General features: G+C 43.3%; 1 protein-coding gene across 1 annotated transcript in view; it reads right to left on the reverse strand.

The window, feature by feature from the left end:
- Positions 1-25,292, reverse strand: part of ROS1 (ROS proto-oncogene 1, receptor tyrosine kinase) — a 105,761-nt gene that overhangs the window by 46,120 nt on the left and 34,349 nt on the right. Inside the window, 13 exon segments of the mRNA XM_075064567.1 lie at positions 1,900-2,047; positions 3,130-3,347; positions 4,807-4,983; positions 6,015-6,304; positions 6,854-7,065; positions 8,013-8,215; positions 9,227-9,290; positions 10,114-10,376; positions 11,350-11,512; positions 11,973-12,136; positions 12,468-12,682; positions 14,228-14,328; positions 18,808-18,999. Of these exon segments, the coding sequence (XP_074920668.1) occupies positions 1,900-2,047; positions 3,130-3,347; positions 4,807-4,983; positions 6,015-6,304; positions 6,854-7,065; positions 8,013-8,215; positions 9,227-9,290; positions 10,114-10,376; positions 11,350-11,512; positions 11,973-12,136; positions 12,468-12,682; positions 14,228-14,328; positions 18,808-18,999 (2,410 nt within the window).

Genomic DNA, 25,292 nt, shown 5'->3' on the forward strand with positions numbered 1-25,292 from the left:
TTATAGCCACGCTTAGAGATTTCTCCTCCACTTCATTTCCTATCCATGTCAGTTGTTACTAGATGACCACTTTGAAAAACCAAATCCTCTTTTGACATTTACAGATACTCTTTGAACTGATATATGGCATGTCCATACTGGTTCAGCAGGAAAATAGTTTTATAAATGGAGGGCTAGACAGGTAAATGTCAGTATTAGGTTTATAACAAGGTAGAGTCCCATACACATCAGAATGAGGAGAATGTGCTTTGTAAAGCATCATCATTTACTTCTGCAGTTTACTTAATTTTTATATGTATTTTTCCCTAAAGTACACTAATGTTTTGACTACAAGATCATAGATTATTCAAGTGAAATTTGCACGGGTTGTGTTGATAAGGAAAACAGATTTCCTGCTAAGAAATGTGTGGAGTAAGAGTGACACTCAGTGGCAAGACCAAAGCATTTATTTTTCCTAGCCCTTTTTCCTTTGATTCTCCCCCTCTTCTGTATTTGCAGGGATGTAAAGGTTGATTCAAGCTTCACTCATTTTGACATAGAAACAATGGGAAGACAGAGAGGATCCACAAAGTTCTGATGTGGTGTTAAATATGCTAGGAACATGAAGAAGCTCTGACAGCAGCTGATTTAATTCCAAGCTTTAATAAAACTGTTAATCACATGCAGAAAACCAGGGGCGGCTCCAGGCCCCAGCACGCCAAGCACGTGCTTGGGGTGGCACGCCACGGGGAGCACTCTGCTGGTCACCAGTAGGGCGGCAGGCGGCTCCAGTGGACCTCCCGCAGGCATGCCCCTGCTTGGGGCGGCAAAATGTCTAGAGCCGCCCCTGCAGAAAACTAAGAACAAAAGTCAGGAAACACACACATTCCAACAGCAGTGTGCAAGTTAGATTCCTGGGGGGAAAAAAGACTTCATATTGCACACACATGAAATTATTTTGAAATGCTGCCTCAGTCAAAAAGAATCACCGCAGTTGCTTAGCTATTGCTTTATGCCTTCTCGGGAAGTCAACAAGCCACGGCATTAATGGATCACTCCCTATGGACTCAGATATTTCACAGGTTTATATTTAGGGTTTCAGTTTTCAATAGGGTGACCAGATGTTCCAATTTTATAGGGACAATCCTGATATTCAGGGCTTTTTCCTATATAGGGACCTATTACCCCTCATCCCGATTTTTCATATTTGCTATCTGGTCACCCTATTTTTCAAAGATTTTTTGTTTTAACAATTTTTTAGTTTATGTAGATGTCCACAAATTGGGGTTTTGAGGACTTTATCTTTGTATATTCCACAATGAGTAATTATATGCATTACTCATTACAGTGGTACATAGCAAAATAAGTAATCCCTTTGTAATGTTCTGTAGTGTGCTTCCACGTAGTATGCTGTTTAAAACAGCACTATGTTAAAGCACTCAAAAGAATCTTTAGTGCTCACCAGCAGAGTCTACAAAGACCAATTAATGTGTACCATGTTCATGCACTTTGGAAATTACATCCCCTTAGCTCACAGTACTGCTTTATGTAGACAAGCCCTTAGATCCAAGTAACCATTTCTGGTGTTTTTCTGGTGTCTATTGGATAAACACTGATTTTGGTTTTTTGCTGTTATATCTGTGTGTTTTACCACTGTTTATTGGTTAAAACTGAAAATCAGAAACCTTATTTACATTGTTGGACCTCCAGCCTTTTGTGCAGGTCTGAGCAGATTAAATTTTGAGCAGACACTTCCAAATTCTCTAGTAGATGATACATAGTTAAAGATAAAAGGCCTTATTCTGCTCTCACTTACATTGGTGTACTTCAGAAATAACTCTAACTGAAGTCAATAGAGTTACATTTGCCTAAGTGCGACTAGAACTAGACCCAAAAGTCAGAGTAGAGCCTAAAACTCACCTCCATAAAGAGTTGTGCCAATGGTCTCTTTTCCCAAATGTGGCTGCTCAGAAGAATCTGAATAATAGTTTTTCACAGCAGCTTGTATCACATAAATTGAAAATGGCTGTAGGCCTTCAATAAGTGCTTCAGTATTTTCCTGAAGTTCCTGTAATTAAGAGGCAGAATTACAGACAATAAATACTTTTAGAAAATAAAGCACTGTATGTCCAAACTAGCATCTGGCAATGAAATGGGAACATATGATTTAATTACATAGGAAAAAATCAAAATATCGCTGTACTTTTTCCTAAAAGTAAATTTAAGGATCATGAAAGATGCCAGATTGACCACATTAGAATGTTAACATCTCTAACAGATCAGGCACAACACGTCGTCATCCTGCAATTGACCAATGTCTTTAATTCTGATTCCGGTGGTCACTTCTAGGAATGAACGAGGGTACGTCTGGTTTTGTGCCATTTTAATCCTTGGCCTCTCTACTGAGATTACCAACAAGGATTTCAGTTAATTAGTGCCAAGTGTAATGATGTTTTTTGTGACTGAGACCCACAACTCATTTCATATAAAGTACCAAGGAATCATCAAACTGTATTGTTTTATGCACAGATAATGAACTTCTTCCACCCCAGAAAATGTTTTGTCATTGTCACGGTATTATAAAGATGTGAGCTGAAATAAATGGAAATCTTATCATGATTTCAGCAGGCACTTGCACAAGAGCTAAGTGCAATAATTACAGCTACAAAAACATATTGTTCAGCGACTGTCAGGGGAATTAGAAATAGCAACTGCACAAAAAAAAAAAAAACTAAAAAAAGTGAGAGAGCGCAAAAGTACGCTCATTTCCTAAGGCAAGCACACAAAGATACCAAATCAAACTGGTCTCATTGGTTATTTAGATAGATTGATTGCATCACAACCTGCTTTTGAGCAGTAGAAACTGAAGGGTCCCTTTAAATGAGCTTTAGCAAGGAAATGTTAAGAAAGTAGAACGTCAGAGTCCTCTTGCATGCAAATATGTTACAGAAAGCCAGGGAAGCTACCATTTCTGGCAAGAAGAATTATACAGAAAAGGTGGCATGGTTTTATGGAGTCGGAAATTAATACATAGTAGTGTCTGTCTGTGGAAACAAGGTTTCATAATGGAGTATTAAATACTTAGAAGTGTCATGGAATCACCTTTTCATAAATGATGCCATGCAAGTTTTTGCTCCAAAATAGTCTTACCATTACTGTACAATGAAGGCCAGACAAACAGCGGGCTGAGCTCCTGCCATCATTAGTAACTTTTCCATAGTACACCAAGTATGTTGAAGTAGGGCGGGTTATACCAGTGCACAGCAGTTGTGTTTTGACAGGCGGTAAGCTTATTGTAAAACTGGTGTTTGTAATATTAAGAATAGTAGGTTTCTCAGCATCTGAAGCTAGAGTCAGGCATCCTTTATCTAGAAGGGATGGGAGGGAAAACATTCTGAAGTATAACAGCTGTAGGGACAATCCAGATTTTAGATGTGATCCTACTGCCTTTAGCAACAGAAAGTATAACTAGCAAATACTATCTTTTCACTGGTTTCATAAACAGATGAAGAAAAACATCTGAATTTAATAGTTTGGGTTCATTTTTTGCAGCCAGTAAAGGTAAATTTTTTCAAAGAGAAAAATTTGTTTATTTTCTTGTAAGTTACTCAAGGACAGATTTTTAAAGGTATTTAGGTGCCTCGTTAGGCGCTGTAGGAATATAGGCCCACATTAGATTTGGGTGAACTATGGTATAAAATTGAGTTGGGATATTAGCATGAGCAACAGGCCCAAAGCATTTGACCAAAGAGAATATGATCCTGAGAAAGAAGAATTGCTGTGTTAAAGTTGTAGTGAGCCTTCAAAATACCTGTGTTATCTTATTTAAGGTTTGAGCTGAAGTAATAGAAATAACACAATTAACTGGGTACCAGGTACAGTAAATAATTGGCTACATAAGAAACTCCTTCATCTGGCCTTAGCTAAGGTCCAATAACTGGCAATGACTTCACTTGTTTGTTAAAAGGTATAAAAAAAGTAAACCCTTTCAAGGGTTCATTGCTAATACCTGCCTGACCAAGCTGGAGCCAACCAATATGAGTCTAAGCACTCTGAGTCAGCCCTTTTGTAAGTATCTTGATCAAATGCTTATAAATGTTTTGTTACTGCTTGGATGTAGTAAATTGCTTATTATTTAGCTTTTTAGGCATGTTTAGAGCAATTGTAGCCTTTGGATTTAATAAAGTTATGGTTAAATTAGTGTCATGGAAATAACCTGCATAAATAATAATTCCAACAGACATCTAAATACCTTTGAACATCTGGCCCTTAGTTACTATGGTAACGAGTGCACTGTAGGTAGATTAGACTGAATTTGTCTGTCATAGCAGAAGAAGAGCCTCAGGGCAAAGTCTAATTTTCATTTGCAGTGATGTTTTCTCACACTAACTTTTTTCATCGCTCTGCTCACTAATTAACTCTCACAATTCCACTTTGAGTCATCAGACTGTCTTCAGGATGCCACACTTACAGCTTTCCTGGTTCCACACTTACAGGTTCCATTGTAGATCACCTCTTTTCGTACGACCTGCAGGTTCCAAATTCTTTTAAAGAGATATTCTCCACTACTCACATCCCCTGCTAATGGAATGTAAGCAGCATTATGATGCACTCTGACACGAGGCAACATCCGGCCAGTCCTTAGTTTTCATTCTACCTTCTAAAACTGGCATTGCATTACAATCTATTGAACTGTCCTACGTATCTAAATCATTTTCCTCTGAAATCCATCTGCAGTGGCAAATTTTAGATAAACACTCTTAGAATAATTTACAATCCAAATACATTATTTTAAAAAGACATGTTAAAATTTTAAAAACCTGCTACCTGGGTAGGGCTGCATGGCTGTGCTGTAGGCTAAGATTTGCACCTGTTCATGTGCTCTTTCCTGAAAGAAGAGAGGTTTGCTTTCTTTATTTGCTTGATAAATTGTCGTATAGTCTTTTGTTACAACAGTCCAGTATATAAACTGTCTGTCGACAGTTAAACTACCAATGGTCATGTCTGCAGAAAAACATTACAGAGTTATCTTTCAGAATAAAAATAAAGGCAAAAATGCAGTTAGATACCCAGTCCCACTGAAAGTCAAAATGAGTTGAGCATTTAACTTGCATCTGAGTCTTTGGAAAGCTCCTCCTAAAAAAAGACTTCTGACATTTTCAGTCATGTCTCATAAAGGTGAAACATTTCCCTCTTTAACAAACTGTAGATTAGATGCCTTCTCTTCTTATCCAATTATTATGGTTAAGATTAATTACAGGAAGTGTAATTCAATAATGATAAACACCAGTAATTATAGAACACAAAATTGCGGCTCATCATTCACCTTGAATGGAATCCCTCTCTTAAGAAGGAGATGATCCCTCACTTCCAAGATGAGATGAGATGTTAAAAACCAGCAACCGCTCTGTGCAGCAGGAACACTACACATCCCATAGACCTTTTTGTAACAGGACATTTTTATCCAAGTCTCTTTGGCTACAGTGTCTAGGACCAGGCTGAAAACTGAGCCTGGATTACCATTATAGAGTTATCAGGGTATGAGTCATCCTATAAGACTTTTTGTGCATGGAACATCTTCACCACATTCAAGCCATTCCCCTGATGGTGAGAAGGGAGACACTGAGGCCAGTATTACTCTCTGGCATATCTTTTTGGTTGTGGGAAGGAGGCACACAAATTCTGTCAACAATATTAAACCCTCTCTACGTAATGTGACAATGTGGTAGATACAGTGGCATCCATTGACAAGCAGCAGGAGTTGATGCAACACTGTGTCTTTCTGACTGATGATTTAATGGGAAACAATAATTCCTGCAAATATCCCACACTGTTCTTTTCCTCTGCTCTGTTTCAATGGCAAGCACAACTAAATATTCAGACGTAGACTTCTTTTTTCTGTCTTCACTTCAAAGTGGTTAATGTTGTGGAGAAAATCCATGATGAGTATTGCATTAATTTTGCTGAAAAGTAAATTCTTTGACAGAACAGTAGGGAACAGACTGAGAATTAAAAATGCATCAGAGAGATCTCACCTTGAAGACTAGGAACACTGATAACTCTCCAGCAGTGGCATCCATCTAAATCTGAGGCCCAGATTTCATCCCTTCCTTTGATAAAGAAAATATGGGCTTTCTTGGAGTCAGACATATCTATAGCCATTGCTCTTCCAAGGTCTGTTTCAGTCACATTGCAACTGCAGTAGCTTCTTCTTGTCTGATGTTCTAAAGGTGTGTGTCCCAAAATACGGTGCGTGGTATTATTCACGATATCGTAATAAAATATCCAGCAGCCCGAATCAAAGGCTTCCATCCAGTACAGACGACTATCAAACAAAATGTATCATTTACAATAGAAAATCTTGCTCCAGGCAACCTACCTTAAATACAGTCTAATGAATTAATACAGACATAGAATCATTACAGTTATTGTAGGGTAAATACAATGGAATTCCCTCAGAGTGGCGTCAGGTTTTTTTTTTTTTGTCTATTTGTTTTTGGGTTTGTTTTGTTTGCTTTTAAACAGAACATCTTTAAACAGAGGTCCTCTATGACCAGAATTACAATGTGCAGATTGCAGAAAATTTTAATTTAGCTACCGACTTCCATTTTGCTTCACTATAAATGGAGTTTCATGTCAGTATAGCCAACACTTGAAGTCTTTAAATCAAGAATGGATGTCTTTCTAAACGATATACTTTAGCTCAACTAGAAGTTGTGGAGACAGTTTCACCCAGTAATGGCCTGTGTTATGCAAGAGGTCACACTAGATGATCACAATGTTCCCTTCTGGCTTTAAAAAACTATTAATGTATTTAAATTGCTGTATTTCAATTAAATTAAAAACAAAAGTTATCAGTCATTTCATACCATACCTTAAGAAAGGATATGTTGAGAGAGATGATATAGTCAAGTATTGGGTACTTGACTGTATGTTCAAAGTTTTAAGGGATTTTGCCTTGAGTTCAAGATCCACAAAAAATATTTGAGTTCCTTTCAGTGATGTTTTCAAGGCAACAAAGAGGTGTCTTGCAATCCAGTCAATTGCAAAAGCTGTGACGTTGCAGAGAAATCCATGTTTGAAAAGCTTAAGGGAAATAAGAAAACAGTACATCAGTTCAGAAAGTAGAATTTTTAATCCCATAGGAAATGTGGACATTTAGAAATTATCAGAGGGGTAGCTGTGTTAGTCTGGATCTGTAAAAGCAGCAAAGAGTCCTGTGGCACCTTATAGACTAGCGGGCGTATTGGAGCATGAGCTTTCGTGGATGAATACTCGCTTCATTGGATGCATCCAACCAAGTGTGTATTCACCAACGAAAGCTCATGCTCCAATACGTCTGTTAGTCTATTTAGAAATTAGTTTCTGTTTCCTTTAGTAACAAAGTCAAAATATCAAAAATCATCAAATGAGAAATTTTGACTTTTTTGACAGAAGCAAAAGTTGTCGTTTCAAATCAACGTTTCAACAGAACATGTTGGTTTGGTTTTCTTAAATCAAAAAATAAAATAAAATAAAATAAAATAAAATAGCCATTTTATGTTGAAATGAAAAAATGTTTTATTTCAAAACATTGATGCAAAATGAAAATTATCATCATGACATCTCTTTTTGGAAAATTATTTTTTTTCAATTAGCTTTGACATTTTCCAGCAAAAACTTTCAGTGTCAACAAAGCCATATTTTCTATAAGAAAACTTTCCACATAAAAACTTTTCAACCAGCTCTAACAGCTACAGATAAAGCAGCCAGACCAGATGAGGATTTTTATCATATTACTAGAAATCAAATAACTCAGTCATCTACGACCTACACTAAGCATCTCATACAAGCTGGCAATAATTAAAGCAGAATGGGCCATGTTTCTAATGCTGTTTTCCCCGTTAAAAGTGATTGGCTTGTCAGGTTTATCTTTTCATTTTTTATACTACAACAGGGCTCTAATTCATTACATAGGAGGTCCCAAAATAATCTCAATAATATGCATATATTTTACATGCTCCTTTCAAACAAGGAAATACACAACAGAATACCTGAAGCCTGGAATTATTCTGTATGCTCAGAAGAAAAAGGGAATCTTCCTGGATATAATACATTGTCTCATCATTAGCAGTATAACAGACACCCTTTATATCTCCTTTTGCTGAAAGACTCTGGATGGTCTGATTTCTGTCTATGTCAGTAAAGACCATCTTGTTGGCAGAAATAGTTATGAGAGCTGGAACTGGAAAAAAATCTGGAGGGGAAAATGAAACAGAACAACTGATACCAAACTCTCTGACAAAAATGTTCATTCATCTTGATAAAGTCAGGTACTAAACAAAAATTAACAAAGGTCCTGCACAACCTGTGTTTGAAACTGCACTAGCCACAAATATGTAAGCATATTTTTAGGATGGTTTCACATCACGGCCTTCCCCCCACCCTAAGAACCATTGTCTACAATAATTTCCTAGACAACTTCAGGAGAAAGCCTATAATGTGATTCAGCTAGTACAGTTCTCAGAAAAGCATCCCAATTCACAGTGCCCAGGGGAAACTGTGAGAACTGTCCCAACCACTCTGAAGTTTAACACAATTGTTGCTTGCATAATTTCAACCAGAAGGGGAACTGGGACTAAATGAATAACATTATCTACACAGGAACTTTTACAGCTGAGAGCTGCAAGCACACAAAGGTGCCATTCAAGGTAACATTTGTATTAGTTTCAACATAGTATAATGTGCTGGCTGATGCATGTATTATACTGCCTTTTACTGGAGCGTCATAGCTGCTCGTTATTTGTGATTATGTCATCCTTCAGTGGACTGTCTACAAAGTGTAAGCCTTGATACTAGCAACAGCTAATGGATAATCTCTGTTCACTCAAAGGATAGAGATTTAGGATTTTTGATGCAGGTCATGGGTTCTAATGCCCCATACTATACGTGCTAATAAACTAGCAAAGTGTCTGTTGTGTGCAGCTATGGATTTTTAACAACAGCCCAATGAAAAGTTTAAATAATTGTCCTAGTCTGTTACAATGGGAAGTGGCTAGGGCTCAGTAAATGACATTTGCCTTCATTCAGAGAATAGAAATTTGTGGCTGTTTGCACAAATCATCCATGGCCACTGCCAATCTGAGCTATATTTGAACCATCATCCTAGTTGTAAAAGGCTCCATATCTCATTACCAAACACCTGTACTATTGAATCCACCATGCATTAATATTTGCATTGCAAGAGGTGGTAGCTGAATATTGATACCTGATGAGTTAGCTTCTGCTATATGAGATAGAGGTCCTGGACCTGCCGATGTGAAGGCTTGCACCTGGAGATAAATGGAACAGGAGAAATGTTCAGTAGCAATCTCCACTAAGGCCCCAGTTCAGAAAACACTTAAGCACATGCTTAACAATAAGAACATGAGTAGTTCCACTGACTGCTCACATGTTTAAATTTAAACATGTGTTTAAATACTTTGTTGGATCAGGGACTGAGTGAAGGGGGGCTTCCAAAGGTGGTCTGGGCAATGATAGTTCATCTTGTGTCCACCAACCACTTCTAGGTCCCCAAGCAAAGGAGAGAGGCTTTTCTCATTTCAGATAAGAGGTCTGGAAGCACTTCTCCTGCTGCTTCATGTTGCAATTCTCCAGCAGGCCCAGCTGCTTCATCCTTGGACTAGGATGCAGCACAGCTCACCTGGTCCCCTGTGTTTTGAATTTAATGCATTACCAAATCATGCATTATGGGCGTCTCAGTTCTCACTTGATAATGAAAAACACAATGCCATGCTACATTTAAACATAAGTCATCAAAGACCAGCTGGTACCAGGAATCACCTGAATCCTCACGCTTCTTCAGTGGTGGGGGCTGTCCTTGATCTGTGGAACTAAGTTCTGTTGGGTCTTTGACCCTCAGCCAGCCCAGGATTCAGAGCTACAACTCAGTAGGATCTGTACTTAATCTGCTGCTGCTACCGGGGGTTTGGAAAATGGGAAATTTTCCTTTGGCCACTCCAAGCCTGCGTAATAGTTATGAGAGGTAAAGCAGTATTGCTTTCCACATTACACTGACAGACGCAACAAAGCACTACATCTTGTCATGGTTATAACACCAAATAACCAGATCATCATCTGATTAATTTTCCATACCTGAAACCTCACTGTCAGCCTAGGAGGCACATCCTTGAGCAAAAAGGACATCAGAGAGGGTGCAATGTTGCTTGTATTCCATTCTGTAAAAGTCTCATTGGTGCCACTTTGATTTACTATTTGATAGTAAATTCTGAACTTTGTTAATGCTCCATTGTCTCTCCTAGGTTTATTCCACCTAAATTCCACTATAGCTCTCTCTTTGCCGCCATATGTACCATTATGAGACACATATATTCTGGGATTTGCAGGGGCTGAAGGAACTGTATTAAAAATACACACAAACATAGCAGAGAACTTGTATTAAAATATGATGTTCGATAACTCCTGCTTTTACCCCTGAGTCTGGCATCTACGATTAGTTTAAGGCACTTAGGCTGCTAAAAAGAGAGGGGAAAAACATTCAGACTTGAATACAGCAACTTGTGCAATTCATTCTTCAGCCTAAAATTGTCCTTTAAAAACAATTTGATTTTAAGATAGAAATGTGAATATTTCATTAAATAAATAGGTATGTGAAGGCATGAGTGTGTGTTCTAATGGTAATTCCAAAACTCCCTAGCTATGACTGTGACTGCTATGTGTTTTTCATTGTCACATGTGTATTTGATTTTAGCTTGATCAACAAAAATCCACATAATTGGCATTATTCTATACAACAGAACTCCGCTAATGTCAGTGGAGCTGTCCTTATTTACACCACTTACACAAAGCAGAGCATTTGGCCCACAGTCTTTCAAACTCTGCGAAATTGGCATATTGCACCAAACAGTTTTTCCCTGTGCTTTGTTTAGATGCGTTAATTCTACAGTTATTATATTGCCAAGTGTCCCTTTAACTGATTCATCTTTGACCTGACCTGAGTAAAATAAGACACCTACAAAGTAAAAAATGAGTACCATTTTCTAAAAACTCAAACTGTCTAAAGTATTATACGCAGGATTTTACTAGTCATTTCATAATAAATTTCAGTTAATCAATCTTTAAAATCACAGGCAAGGGAGTGAATATCACCATGTATTGTCTGCTCAAACGGATGCATGCATGCACATGTAACAATGGATTGTCAAAGACGTTCAAGAATGCATACCTGCAGTATCTGTGATTCATCTCAGTTCACAGTGGGCCAACCCTGGGAGTAACTTAACACTTCTTAAGAAAGGCCCAACATCCTGAAATAAACTAAGCCTTACTGTACCCATTAAAGATTAGGAGTGAGAGTTGAAAGTCCGGTACCTTCTTCAGGGGATCGAAGGGATATGGATGTCGTAGGTCCCTCTCCCCAGTACGTATAAGGAGTCACAGTAAAATCAAACTGCATATAGGGCTTCAACCCTTTGACTTTGTAGGATGGTACAGTCAGATTCCAAGGAGGCAGGCACCGTTCACTATCCACAAACTAAAATAAGCACAAAACATTTTTCTCCTCTCAGAAAAAACTTTGTAAACATTCCTGATCTTTAACTTTGATTTTCCAAAACACCCATACCAAAATGAGAATAAATTTGTTTTGAATTGTCATAGCTCCACTGACTTTTATGGAGCTGTGACCTGAGGATCTACCCCTTTGATTCAAGTGTAACAATAGTTTATTAAATGTGCTAAAATCAAGTGTGAATGAAGTTTATAACTATGGTTCAGGTGGTCAGAGACGTATTATGGTCTACACTGATAAGTTGTTAAATCAAAGTAATTCAAGCAAACTTCTGAAGAGTTAGAAGATCTGTCCATATATCTATAAAAGAAATACACAAAGGCACGATATGGCATAAAAGAACACAGACTATATGTTTAATTTTTATAACTGTTAGTGTCTAGAAGCAATAATTCCAGATAATGGGAAGAAATCTCATGAATACCCTGGTCTGTAGAACCTTGGACTCCACACAGTAAAAGACAGTGCCCCATTCCACAGTTGTGGAAGTATTCCAAAGGATGTGAAAATGTGACGAATTCCCTTCAATCCTAAAGGAAGACTCCAGAACTGAATCTGGAATCACTTTGGGTGGAAAGGAAAAGTTTCCTGTAATCCAGAAAATGAGAAAAAAAATAAAAACTATGAACAATGGGTGGAATTTACAAATCTGCCTATGTGATTTATGACCACAAGTTCCATTAACTTCTATTAGTATATTATTAATAATAAAATGATTTTGTTTGTTTAGGCCACATCGGCATCATTTGATTCTGCTTCTACTGGTTTATATAGTTATAATTTATCCATCTCTCTTCTGATACATGTATTAGCAAGATATTTGTATTCACATCTTTTCCCACCCAGATGTTAATAACTAAGAATTACAAGCGGACAGTGGATACATTTTTAAAGTTCTGTTGATCAGAAAATCAAATACCTGGCAGAGGTTTAAGTGACCTCTGAGCAAGGGTAAAAGCTGAAAACTCTGCTGGTTGCGAAAAGGGGATGCTAACACTCTGATTGACTTCTTGTGTCGTAATGAACCGGTAGCCATTAATCCAGAACAGCCGTCCACTGTAATACAGCAGTGCACTATGGGATACATCTGAAGAACTCCATTCTGCAAATTCAGTGACTACAGCATCATCCCAACTGTGAAAATAAATATGGCATCACCTAAGCCACAACTTGCTTTGTAAGGAAAAAAAGATCTATGCAATAAACTTTGATACCTTAAACTTTATCCTTCAAGTTCTCCTTCCCCCTACACGAGTAATAAGAACAAATAAAAAGGTTTTCTTTCAGTTCCTGCCCCACCCCTGCACTGAACATTCCTTAGTCTGATGCACCACTGGAGCACCAAACACAATACTTTGTTTCTTCAGCTCTTATAAGATGGCGCCTTTAAAATAAAGTAAACATTTATGCTAAAATATTATAATTTATTCAAAAGGAGACAGTATGTTACCATTTATTAAAGATAACCCCTGCCCTGGACCTGATCCCCCTCCTGCCCTCTGAGCCCCTCAGTCCCAGCCAGAGCGCCCTCCTGCACCCCCAACCCCTCATCTCCAGCCCCACCCCAGAACCCGCACCACCAGCTGGAGCCCACCCCCACACACACATGAACCCCAACCCCCTACCCCAGTCCGGAGCCCTTTCTCACACCCTGAACTCCTAATTTCTGGCCTCACTCCAGAGTCCTCACCCCCTCACACACCTCAGAGCTCAATTTCATGAGCATTCATGTTCTGCTATACAATTTCCATACCCAGATGTGGCCCCCAGGCCAAAAAGTTTGCCCACCTCTGTCCTATAGGCTGGCTGAATGGGTTCTTCCAGTAGCTCACTTGATACAACTGCTGCCAACAGAGGACACAGAAGTACCAGTCCGGATGCCCACTCAGTGAGCCCAGCCAAGACTCCACATGAAATGGACTTAAGTAATTTTTAGCGGTTCACTCTGAATCCTGCACAGTTGGACTTGCAGTAACAAAGAGAAGCTTTACATATGAAGGGATGCAAAAACGTCATTTAAAACCTTTGGAAGTAGTTTTCCTGTGCATACATGGCACATACAGAATGCATGGCAAAGTGATATAAAGGGCTGACCAACACTCATCTGATGTGACCTATGGAACTCACTTGTGGCTTTGCCATTTATGAATAATGCAGCCATCTCATATTCATGAGGGTCAAAGGGACTACCATATAACTATTGATTGCTCACGTGAGTAAAGGTTGCAGATTGCAGGGAAACGAGTGTTCGTTGCTGCCCTTTATATTTGAGAAATGTCAGGTTTTAAAAATGATCCAGATTCAAGATAATATGGAAAACTGTAACCACTTATTTTCTAATGTTACAAGTCCAACATGAAGATGACTATGACCTCAACTGAATCAAGTCTCCATATCCATGCTGTTTTTATCACTATGAAAAATTTGAATAAAGTTCCTGGTAACACAACACAGAGTTATCCATTAGCTACAGGTGACCATCAATTCTTCCTGTTTATTATTTGCTTAGCACCAACAATGTGTTCAGCATAGTACAATACACAAAAAATAAAGAGTTTCTGCCTTGAGGCCCTTACAATCCAAAAAGCAGAAACACGGAAGAAAGGATGCACTGGAATTCTGATTGTTCAATGTACTTTGGGGGAGGGAGTGAGGAGAGACACACAGAGATACCCTTACCTCTCTCCACAAAGTGAGACTCTGTACAGATTTAGGCATAGGCTATCTTGCACAAGCCAGAAGAGGAAGCCATCACTGAGATCCAAGGTTAGAGCAACTACCTATAAGACAGAAAAATCCAATCAGAAAAGTGAACAAAATGAATACATCATGGAAAAAATCCCTTCAATTCTCAAAGATATGTTGCTTCAGGGTTGTTTATATTATACAGCACCATGGAGAGAATGGCTCTTTACCAGAAAATAAATAATAAAAAAAAAAAGACAGGATTCTATCACAATGATTTTTCAGTCTAAATTAGACAGAATATAAAAAGGGAAAACAATAAACAAATGATCAGATCCTCAGCTGGTATAAATCAGTATCTTTCTACTGATGTCAGCAGAGTGACACCAATTCACAGCAGCTCAGGATTTTATATAAAGTGTTTAATTATATTTATAAGCATCTGCTATGTTGCTCATCCCTATAGCACCTGAGTAGCTCAGATATTACTGTAGCAGTATATCAGTTAGTTAATGAACCTTCCATACATAAAGTTGCATAAACACCTCTGGCATTTTAATGTCCTTGCTCCAAAACACTTTGAAATATTACTATAAAGAGTGACACTGATTTTCATATTGGAAACCAACACAGTCTCCAATTGTGTTTTTATAATTTGATTTTACATAAGCTATATCACTTCTGGGCAATCAAAAGAAGGACATCTTGTACAAGGTCTGAGCCCACTATTTATAGAAAATGATATGCTAATTAGCTGAAAAAATTAATTAAGCTTTACATTCAAAATAGCTAAATTTCAGTTAGAGTAGCATGCCATCATTTTTATTTAGTAGTAATCTGAAAAAACATGAGAGTAGGGATAAGGGCCAAGAAGAGCCGTCTAACCTACACTGCACAAAAAAAAGTTGTTGTGTTTTTTTAATTAGACCAAATGTTCCAAACAAATTGTATAATTTCATACCTGCAGTCAACAGCATGTGCAATACTGTGTGCACAAACAACAGAAATAAAAATCTACTAACCTGGTTTGTGAGTGAAAATAAGATTTGCATCCACAAATTAGGTAGCTGAATTCTATCATATGAACACTCAGCTAATTGTGTCTGCAAGTTGTTGCATGCACAAAATTGCAAGCGCAAAATTAGAGATAAGGTTGACACCACTCTGATATTTTGCCTCGATATTTCCCAACCTCTACTCTCTTGTCAAGTTATATGTCTATCTCATTTTTTAAAGTTAAGATTTAATTATGGATGTGAATGGAGCATCCATTCTTTTACTCTTCACTAATCAGATACAAAAGATGTTGGCATTGGGGAAAGAAAAACAAATGTCATATTGCATACTCTCATGCAATTCCCATCCCATTCCTGTTGATATTGCATGTCAGAAAATCAAAGTCTGAATTATTGCTCTTGTAGATTTCCTTTGTAAAAACTACTTTTGGTATGAGAGAGTATGTAGTTAGATTAGGCGTATATACACATTATTCCTCTTACCTGCTCTCACTGACATGTTCTACATCAAATTTTGTCTTCCTGTCTCTCATGAGCACCCCAGTCCCACATCTATGTTCCTTAGCCATTTTGGGCTCCTCTTTTCCCCTTCTCTTCTCTTTACCACAACTACCTTCTTCCACCAATTCAGGCTTATCCATCTCCCTCCATTAATACTTACATTAAAGCAAAGAAAAATGTGTACTATTCATATTCCGGGGTCATGCAGTAATTTAACACCTCCCTTTTCATGTGCTACAAAAATAGACAGATTTTTTCCATGGTGTGACAGACATTAATCTCTGAACATGATGTATAGCTGTTATCCTCCAATGTAACCCTATATCATAAGATGCAACATAAATTTAGCCTCTTGAACAACATAAATTTAGCCTCTTGAAATAATCCTTGATTCACCATATGTCATGAGGCAGTACTCAACAGGGTTCTGGCACACACTGCATGCAGCATGCTTTGCTGCTCCTTTATAATGTACTGACCTCAGAAGCATACTATAAAGATTAACTAATCAATGTTTATATGGCGTTTTTAACATACTGGGCCAGATCCTCAAGCCGGTGTAAGTCAGAAGTCAATGGAGCTATGCCAGTATACATCATCTGAAGGTCTGGGTTATAAAGTGCTACCTAAGTGCTAAGTTTTGGATAAAATAGTTAGCCATCTCATCCATGCACAGTGAAATACCAAATCAGACATGTATTCCAAGACTCAGGTTTAAAGCCCAAAAGGTGAATAGTTATGGATTGTTGAAGATCTTTTGTTTTTAAAAAAGCTTAGTAAATTTCAGCAAAAAATTAGTTATTCATAGAACTAAATTTACCATCTGCAGTTACAATAGCTAGAGGACAATAATAATTATTATTAGCTGTTATATTGTTCGCACTGCGGTAACACCCAAGGCTCCAATCGTTGGCACAGAAATGGCGACCGGAGTGACATAACAACAACTACTAAGCAGGCAGCTGCAGAGTTGTGGCAAGGGCCTTGACATTGAGGATGAGAAGCCTGAAGTGGATCTGGGAAGCTATTGCAACGGCTCAAAGAAATGGATGATAAGGGCAGAACAAACGGAAAAAATTTCTACCTTAAAAATAATGATCAATCCTTATGTGTTAGAGCAGAAGCTGATCACTAAGGATAAATCTGATAAAGGCAGGCACACTACAGGGCATGGGAAGTTGACGTCTTCCAGCGAAGATGTCAGCATTGGCCAGCATCCAAGGTGGGGTGTAAGGCAGGTGACTGGATGGACCATTGATCCGCTGCACCATGGAAATATTTTTCTGTGTGGCAAAAACTTCTTAATTCTTCAGTACTTAGGATTATAATATGGTTATTGTACTATCAGAATTTGCCATTCGATGTTCTAGCTGAGACCTCTCACACAGAGTGGATGTAACAAAAAAGACCAATAAGATTAATTGAACTTTTGAATTGCTAGTCACCTTTAAAAGAACAAACCCGTTCTGCCCAGTATTTAAGTTTTACATCCTAGAAACCCAGCTGGTTAGTGGTTACCCTCTAGGGAGAGGAAAAATACTTTTAAAAGTTTAAGGATTCCAGGAACTGTGTTGAAGGCAGCAGGAAGAAGTCAGTGGATTTGGAAACATCTGGAGTTCAAAAAGGATCTTTGATAATGAGCAGCATCTGTGCAAGATGGGAGCACATCTTGTATAATCCTAAGGAAAAAGCTGTATCAGGAAGGGACACATTTTAAAGAAAACATTTAAGATGTATGCTAGAGCAGGTTGCCTTTTTTTGGTATGCTTGACCTCTTCAATGATAATTTGGCTATGACTAATTCAAGCTCTGAGAACAGGGACTTTTTCCCAAGAGAGTGACTCAGCACATGTCATGAAAGAAGGCAGCTTTCAGCCAAGTGCTGATAAATATTCATGTACTGGACCTAAATGTGACTGCTAATTCACAAGGCCTTTTCAAAGGGAAAAACAGTGCATTTAAAGATTTGCCCCACATCCTGGGCTGCTCCTGAAAAGTGCCCAATGCAGCTGAGAATGGGGGTTGGAAAGGTAGCTTTGAGCCAAATTTGCACTCCCCTAATCTTGGGGCTAATGAGCTTAGGCCAGTCCTCTGGCTGCACTGACTGCCAGTGTCCCCCAGGATCCATTTCTGCAGACAGGGTTTTCCCGGGGCATAGAGTCACAATGCTTTTCTTCCAGCTACCTCAGTGCTCAGATGGCACAGAAATGGCTACTGTGGTTCTGTATCAACTGACAATCTCTTCAAGCAAAAGGAATCCTCAAATGGCCAGATACATCAGCTGGGGAAATGGTAGACAGCTGCCTTGATGCAATGGACAATCGGGATCTTAATCTACTTTTTAGGTAACAACTTGCTATGGTAAGACTAATTTGTTTGCAAGAGTCAAAACCAACCACTAGAGTAATTCTATTTTGGGAACAGAAGGGAAACTCTGAAGAACACATTGTCCATCTTCTTGCTTACAGACAGGTAAAATTCATGTGAGTGATAGCCTAGTTACTGGTTGTGACACAAAAGCCAAACAGTGGATACAATGTGGGTAGAAATGGCAAAATGAATAGCAGGAAACCAGTAATACAATATTTTGCTCAAAATGTCATTTTAAACACTCAGGGCCAGGACTTCAATGGAACCAAGGTGATTTACACTAGCTGAGGATCTTCAGGATCTACAGTGATCATTATTAAAATGTCAATAGTTGCCAACAGTTGCTGTTGTACAAGGCTATTTTGAGATACCGCAGCTCTGTCAAAATGCAAAATAGCACACGTTCTATGTGATAGCAGTAGGTAAATGGTCACTTTCTAATGGCAGTCACTGAAATTTAAAACTCAATTAACACAAATATTGTTAAATATAGTTATTCAAACTTGTACCTCCATGATGATTACTCAATAAAGTAATAATTGTATGAATTAACCATTACGGTGTAAGTACAAGTTACACCCAATAACAAATTAAAGCTGTATTGTTATTTCTGATGTGACAAGCACTAATACTGACTGTATCCTATGCAACTAGACATTAAAATACTCCTTTTTAAATATCAGTCACCTGTTTACCAGAAAACCGTGGCTGCTCTTGTAACATAAGGTAGTGCTCTCCATTCAGTCTGGTGCTTTCCACTGAGTAAGTTGTGGCCCAGTACAGATAGCCATTGATTGCATCGACCACAAGATCCTTCACCAGGAATGCAACATGCACCACAACATCTGTGTGTCCTACCAGCAGTGATTTTCTGTAGATCTGGGGGCAGGTGGGGAGAAAACAGTGTAACTCCTCACACATTAGTTATCAGCCACAGGCATCTGAATACATGTATATGACTATTTCACAGCTATTGATTTCAGTCTCATGTGTTTAAAATGTCACAAAGAATTACGCAAAATTAGTATTTAGTATCTGCTATTAAGTGACAAAAGCAAAAACTAAAACTTCTAATCCCTCATATCGTTCCTTGTTTCACCAGCCTTCTGAGTGGATACGAGTTCACACCCAGTTTGCACTCACTATGCACAGCTGTAAATTAGGATGTAAGGTAGTGGAGAATCTAGCCCTATGGGTCTCATTTTCAGAAGGGCCTCTGACTTTGCACTCAAGTAATTACAGGTACAATTTTATAGCACTGCATAAAACACGGTTACTCACCTTTGTAACTGTTGTTCTTCGAGATGTGTTGCTCATATCCATTCCAGTAGGTGTACGCGCCGCGCGTGCACATTTGTCGGAAGACTTTTACCCTAGCAACTCCAGCGGGCCGGCAGGTCGCCCTAGAGTGCGCCCGCCATAGCAGGTAATATATACCCCTGCCGGCCTGCCCGCTCCTCAGTTCCTTCTTGTGGCTACTCCGACAGTGGGAAGGAGGGCGGGTGTGGAATGGATATGAGCAACACATCTCGAAGAACAACAGTTACAAAGGTGAGTAACCGTGTTTTCTTCTTCGAGTGATTGCTCATATCCATTCCAGTAGGTGATTCCCAAGCCTTACCTAGGGCGGTGGGGTCAGAGTGAGAGGTCGCAGCGTGTAACACGGCAAAGCCGAAGGCTGCATCATCCCTGGACTGTTGGACCAGGGCATAATGGGAAGCGAAGGTGTGCACGGAGGACCAGGTCGCTGCCCTGCAGATTTCCTGGATGGGTACTCGCGCAAGGAACGCCGTCGATAATGCTTGGGCCCCTAGTAGAGTGCGCGGTCACACTGCCCGACGGGAACCGGCCAGGTCGTAACAGCCCGTATGCAGGATATCACCCACGAGGAGATCCTCTGTGAGGAGACAGGCAACCCCTTAACCCGGTCAGCTATGGGCGACAAAAAGCTGGGGGGATTTGCGGAACGGCTTGGTCCATTCTATATAAAAGGCGAGCGCCCTACGCACGTCTAAGGAATGCAACTGCTGCTCCTGGCGAGACAAATGAGGTTTCGGAAGAATACGGGTAGGAATATGTCCTGGTTGACATGAAAGGCCGAGACAACTTTGGGGAGAAAGGCGGGGTGCGGCCTTAGTTGTACTTTGTCGCGATGGACACCGTATACGGGGGCTCTACCATGAGGGCGCGTAGCTCTGACACACGCCTAGCAGAAGTGATGGCCACCAGGAATGCCGTCTTCCAGGACAAGTAGAGGAGGGAACACGTAGCCAGTGGTTCAAACGGGGGAACATAAGACAGGACAACACCAGGTTCAGATCCCAAGAGGGGGCTGGGCGGCGGACCTGGGGGTAGAGACGCTCCAGACCTTTAAGGAATCTAGCCACCATGGGGTGTGAGAAGACAGAGCGGCCATCGCTCCCCGGGTGGGAAGGTGGAGATAGCGGCCAAGTGAACCCGGAGAGAGGACAGTGCCAGGCCTTGCTGCTTGAGCGACCAAAGGTAATCGAGGACGATTGGGATGGAAACATCAGTGGGTGGAAGCGCCTCTCCGCGCACCAGCACGTAAAGCGTTTCCATTTGGCTGAGTACGTCGTCCTCATAGACGGTTTCCTACTTCCCAGAAGCACCTGCCTCACAGGTGAAGAGCAGTGCAACTCGGACCTAGTCAGCCACGCAGGAGCCCAGGCTGAGAGGTGGCAGAGACGGAAGGTCCGGGTGACGAAGCCGGCCGTGGTCCTGCGTGATCAGGTCCAGGTGAAGAGGCAGGGGAACAGGGTCGACTACCGACAGGTCCAGCAGGAGAGAGAGCCAATGCTGCCGGGCCACGCCGGAGTGATCAGAATCAAGCGGGCCCTGTCCCTGCGCACCTTCAGAAGGACCTTGTGAATCAACGGAAACGGAGGGGACGCATAGAAGAGGTGCGTCGCCCAGGGAATCAGAAAGGCGTCTGCAACCGAGCCCAGTTCGCGACCTTGGAAAGAGCAGAACATCGGGCACTTTCTCTTCCTGCGGGATGCGAAGAGGTCCATATGGGGATGCCTCCACCTCCGGAAGAGCGCCAGGGCGATGTCCGGGCGAAGGGACCACTCGTGGGAGCAAAAGGACCGGCTGAGCTGATCCGCCAGCGTATTCCGAACCCCCCTGGGAGAAAGGAAGCAACTAGGTGAACAGAGTGGGCTATGCAAAAGTCCCACAACGTCATGGCCTCCTGACAAAGAAGAGGAGACCTCGTACTGCCCCTGCTTGTTTACATAGTATACCGTCGTCGTGTTGTCGGTGAAAACCGAAACACAGTGACCTTGGATCTGCTGACGAAACGCCTGACAAGCCAGGTGGACCGCCCTCAATTCTCGCACGTTGATATGTAGGGCGAGTTCGGGAGGAGACCAGCGGCCCTGGGTCTGCAGGGCACCTAGGTGAGCTCCCCATCCCAAGTCTGAGGCGTCCGTTGTCAGGGTCAGCGAGGGCTGGGCGGATGGAACAGAAGCCCTGCATACACGACGGACCGATCCAGCCACCACTGGAGGGAGTGGAGGACGTCCTGAGGAATCGTGACTACTGTATCTAATGGGCGCCTGGCCGGACGGAGCTGAGGGATGAGCCAGGACTGGAGGGGCCATAGGCGGAGCTGAGCATGCGCTGTGACGAATGTGCAGGCCGCCATGTGGCCAAGAGTGTCAGGCAAGTACATATGGAGGTTAGAGGTGCTGCCTGCAGCCTGTGGATGATGGCTGTCAAAGCCTGGAACCGCGACAAGGGAAGAACGGCCCGGGCCATGGTGGAGTCTAGAACGGCTCCGATAAACTCTATCCTCTGAGTAGGGGTTAGAGTGGACTTCTCGGCATTGAGCATTAGGCCTAAGCTCGTGAAAAGGCGGCTGACCATGCGGATGTGCGCGAGGGACTCGCTCCTCTGAGGGTCCCCGGATAAGCCAGTCGTCGAGGTAGGGGAACACATGCACGCGACTGCGACGAAGGAAGGCGACAACTATGGCCATGAATTTGGTAAACACTCGTGGAGCCGTCGAGAGGGCGAACAGGAGGACCGTGAATTGATAATGCCGGCCGCCGACAACGAAGCGAAGGAACCTCCGATGGGGCGGGAAGATGGCTATATGGAAATAAGCGTCCTGCATGTCAAGGGTGGCGTACCAGTCTCCGGGATCCAGGGATGGAATAATGGTCCCAAGGACACCATACGGAACTTCAACTCGACCAGGTATTTGTTGAGCTCTTGTAGGTCGAGGATGGGTCTGAGACCTCCCTTGGCCTTGGGGATCAGAAAGTAACGGGAGTAAAACCCCCTGCCCTTCTCGTTCTCTGGAACCTCCTCTATGGTCCCTTTGTCGAGGAGCGTTTGTACCTCCTGGAGGAGGATCTGCTCGTGAGAGGGGTCCCTGAAGAGGGACGAGGAAGGGGGGTGGGAGGGCAGGTACGAAGCGAACTGTAGGCGGTATCCAAGCCGCAACGCGCGGAGGACCCAGCGGTCTGAAGTAAGCTGGTACCACGCCGGGAGGAAGAACGAAAGACGATTGGAGAAGGGAGGAGATGGATCCGGGGGAGGGACTGGTACAGCGCCCTCGGGGCGCACCTTCAAAACGAAGGCTTCGGCCCGGAGGAAGGCTTGGAGGGACCTTGGCTTTGGCCCCCCTGGTTACCCCCGATTGTCTGCGCCTGCCATTCCTGTTTCGCTGCCTGGCAAAGTCTTGCCTTTGCCTGGGCTGGGGGTAAGGCCTGTGTTGCTGTTGAGGCCTGAATGGTCTACGCTGGGTGACCGGCGTATGCATCCCCAGGGCGCGCATAATGACCCTATTGTCTTTGAGGCTTTGCAGCCGAGGGTCAGTCTTGTCCGAAAACAGGCCCTGGCCCTCAAACGGAAGATCCTGGATGGTATATTGGAGTTCCAGAGGAAGGCCAGAGACCTGAAGCCACGAAATGCGGCGCATAGTGACTCCGGAGGCCAGAGTCCTGGCGGCCGAGTCTGCAGCGTCCAAAGCCGCCTGTAGGGAAGTGCGCGCGACCTTTTTCCCCTCGTCAAGGAGAGCGGCGAACTCCTGACAAGCGTCCTGCGGGGAGCAGCTCCTTAAATTTATCAGCCGCACCCCCAGGTGTTGTATGTGTAGCGACTGAGCAGCAGCTTGCTGGTTGGAGACCCGCAGCTGCAGGGCGCCTGCGGTATAGACCTTGCGGCCAAGCAGGTCCATACGCCTCGCCTCCTTAGACTTGGGGCCGGAGCTTGTTGCCCGTGGAGCTCCCTCTCATTCACAGATTGAACGACGAGGGAACACGGGCGGAGTGGACATATAAGTACTCATAGCCCTTCGAAGGGACCATGTATTTACGCTTGACACCCCGAGCAGCGGGGGGAATGGAAGCCGGTGACTGCCAGATGGTGGTGGCATTGGCTTGGATGGTCCTTATGAAGGGCAGGGCGACACGAGTGGGCGCATCCGCCGAGAGGATGCTCACGACCGGGTCCTTGATCTCGGAGACCTCCTCAGCCTGGATGTTCATATTTTGCGCCACGCGCCTGAGGAGGTCCTGGTGCGCCCTGAGGTCCAGGGGGGGGACTGGTGGATGTTGTCCCCGCCACCGCCTCATCTGGGAGGACGACGAGGAGAGACCTGGCAGGAGCGGGTCTGGTGGCGACTCAGACTGGAGCACCGCGTCTGACTCTTGCGGGTGCTCAGGATCTGGAGGATGAGACGACTGCTCTTCCGTAGGGGATGGAGGAGGGCGTGAAGAAGTAGCCTCCGAGCCCTGTGCTCAGAGACCGACGACCGCGGGAGGAATTTGCTGGGGGCCCTGGCTTGGTGATACGCCCAGGGGGGTCCAGAAGCCCCCACTGCTGAGGACCATGCTCCTGCTGAGTCTCGGAGAGGGCAGCGGGTCTTTCAGCGTCTAAGTACACACTGCCCCGCCGCGAAGAGACTGACCCCTGGCGAGAGGGCCACGGGGGAGCCGAACGGGAGTGGTACGGGTCCCGCACTCCAGGCGGCGAAGACCTCCTCGGTGCCAGAGATCGGTGCCGTGATCCATACCGGTGCCGCGATCGAGACCGGGACCTGCCACCAGCGCGGTGCCGGGAGGTCGACCGGGATCTAGATCACCAATGACAGGAACGACTCCTCGAGTCCCGGTGCCGGTAACGGTGGCTGGAGCCAGAATGGTGCCGGGAGTATCGAGACCGGCGCGCGAGGATGATCTGCGCCACGAGTACGACCGGTACCGTCGTGGAGAGCGTGCCGGCACTGCGAGTGGTGTCGCGACGAGCGAGACCTCCCTCGGGATCGAGATCGGTGCCGAGATCGTGACCGGTACCGAGCCGGAGAGTCGCAGGGGACGGTGCTCGCATCGGCGTGGGCTTGCCCTTGAGACTGCAAGAACCCGCACCGGCGGTGCGCGGGGGTTGGGGCAGCAATCAGGCTCCGTTAGAGCGATGAGGTCCCTGGCCGAGGAGAGAAGGTCTCGGGCGTGGACGGGACCATCAGCTCAACCCCAGATCTTGGCGGGGAGCTGAGAGGGATCGGACTCGACCGACCTGCCAGGCCTGGAGTCGACGAAGTCCCTGGCAACGGCCAACCCGGCCGGCGTCGGCGCCGGGTGCTCTTTTCGAGGCAGCTTAGCTGGGGTAGAGGAGGTAGACAGTCTCTTCCCCTGAACCAATGCCGGAGAAGGTCAGTGCCATGGCGTCTTCGCGGCGCTGGAAGTGGTCCGGTGCCGGAGCCAAAGCGGCACTCGGTGCCGAGGACGAAGGATTAAGCGCCGCTTCCATCAGGAGCGTCTTGAGGCGCTGGTCTCGCTCCTTCTTGGTCCTCGGTCTGAAGGCCTTGCAAATGCGGTCAATTGGGTACTTCTCGGAGATATGCCGATTCCCCCAGGCACTTCAAGCAGGCGTCGTGGGGATCGCTGGTGGGCATCGGCTTCTTACAGGCCAAGCCCGGTTTTGAACCCCGGCGAACCAGGCATGAGCCCGGCGCCGGGCGCGGCGAGGGGCTAGCACCCCGAACCCGCCTAACTATATAACCACTAGAACTATAAACTACAACTATACTAAAAAAAACTAAGTGAACTATAATTAAAACTAGAACTAGAACTAGAGAACAATGAATATGAAGAGAAGCTAGGGACGTGGAGGGACAGCTATGCCGCGCTCCCACAGCAGTTCCA

This window comes from Chelonoidis abingdonii, chromosome 3 (genome assembly GCF_003597395.2).
Source record: "Chelonoidis abingdonii isolate Lonesome George chromosome 3, CheloAbing_2.0, whole genome shotgun sequence".
In the NCBI taxonomy this organism is placed as follows: Eukaryota; Metazoa; Chordata; order Testudines; family Testudinidae; genus Chelonoidis; species Chelonoidis abingdonii.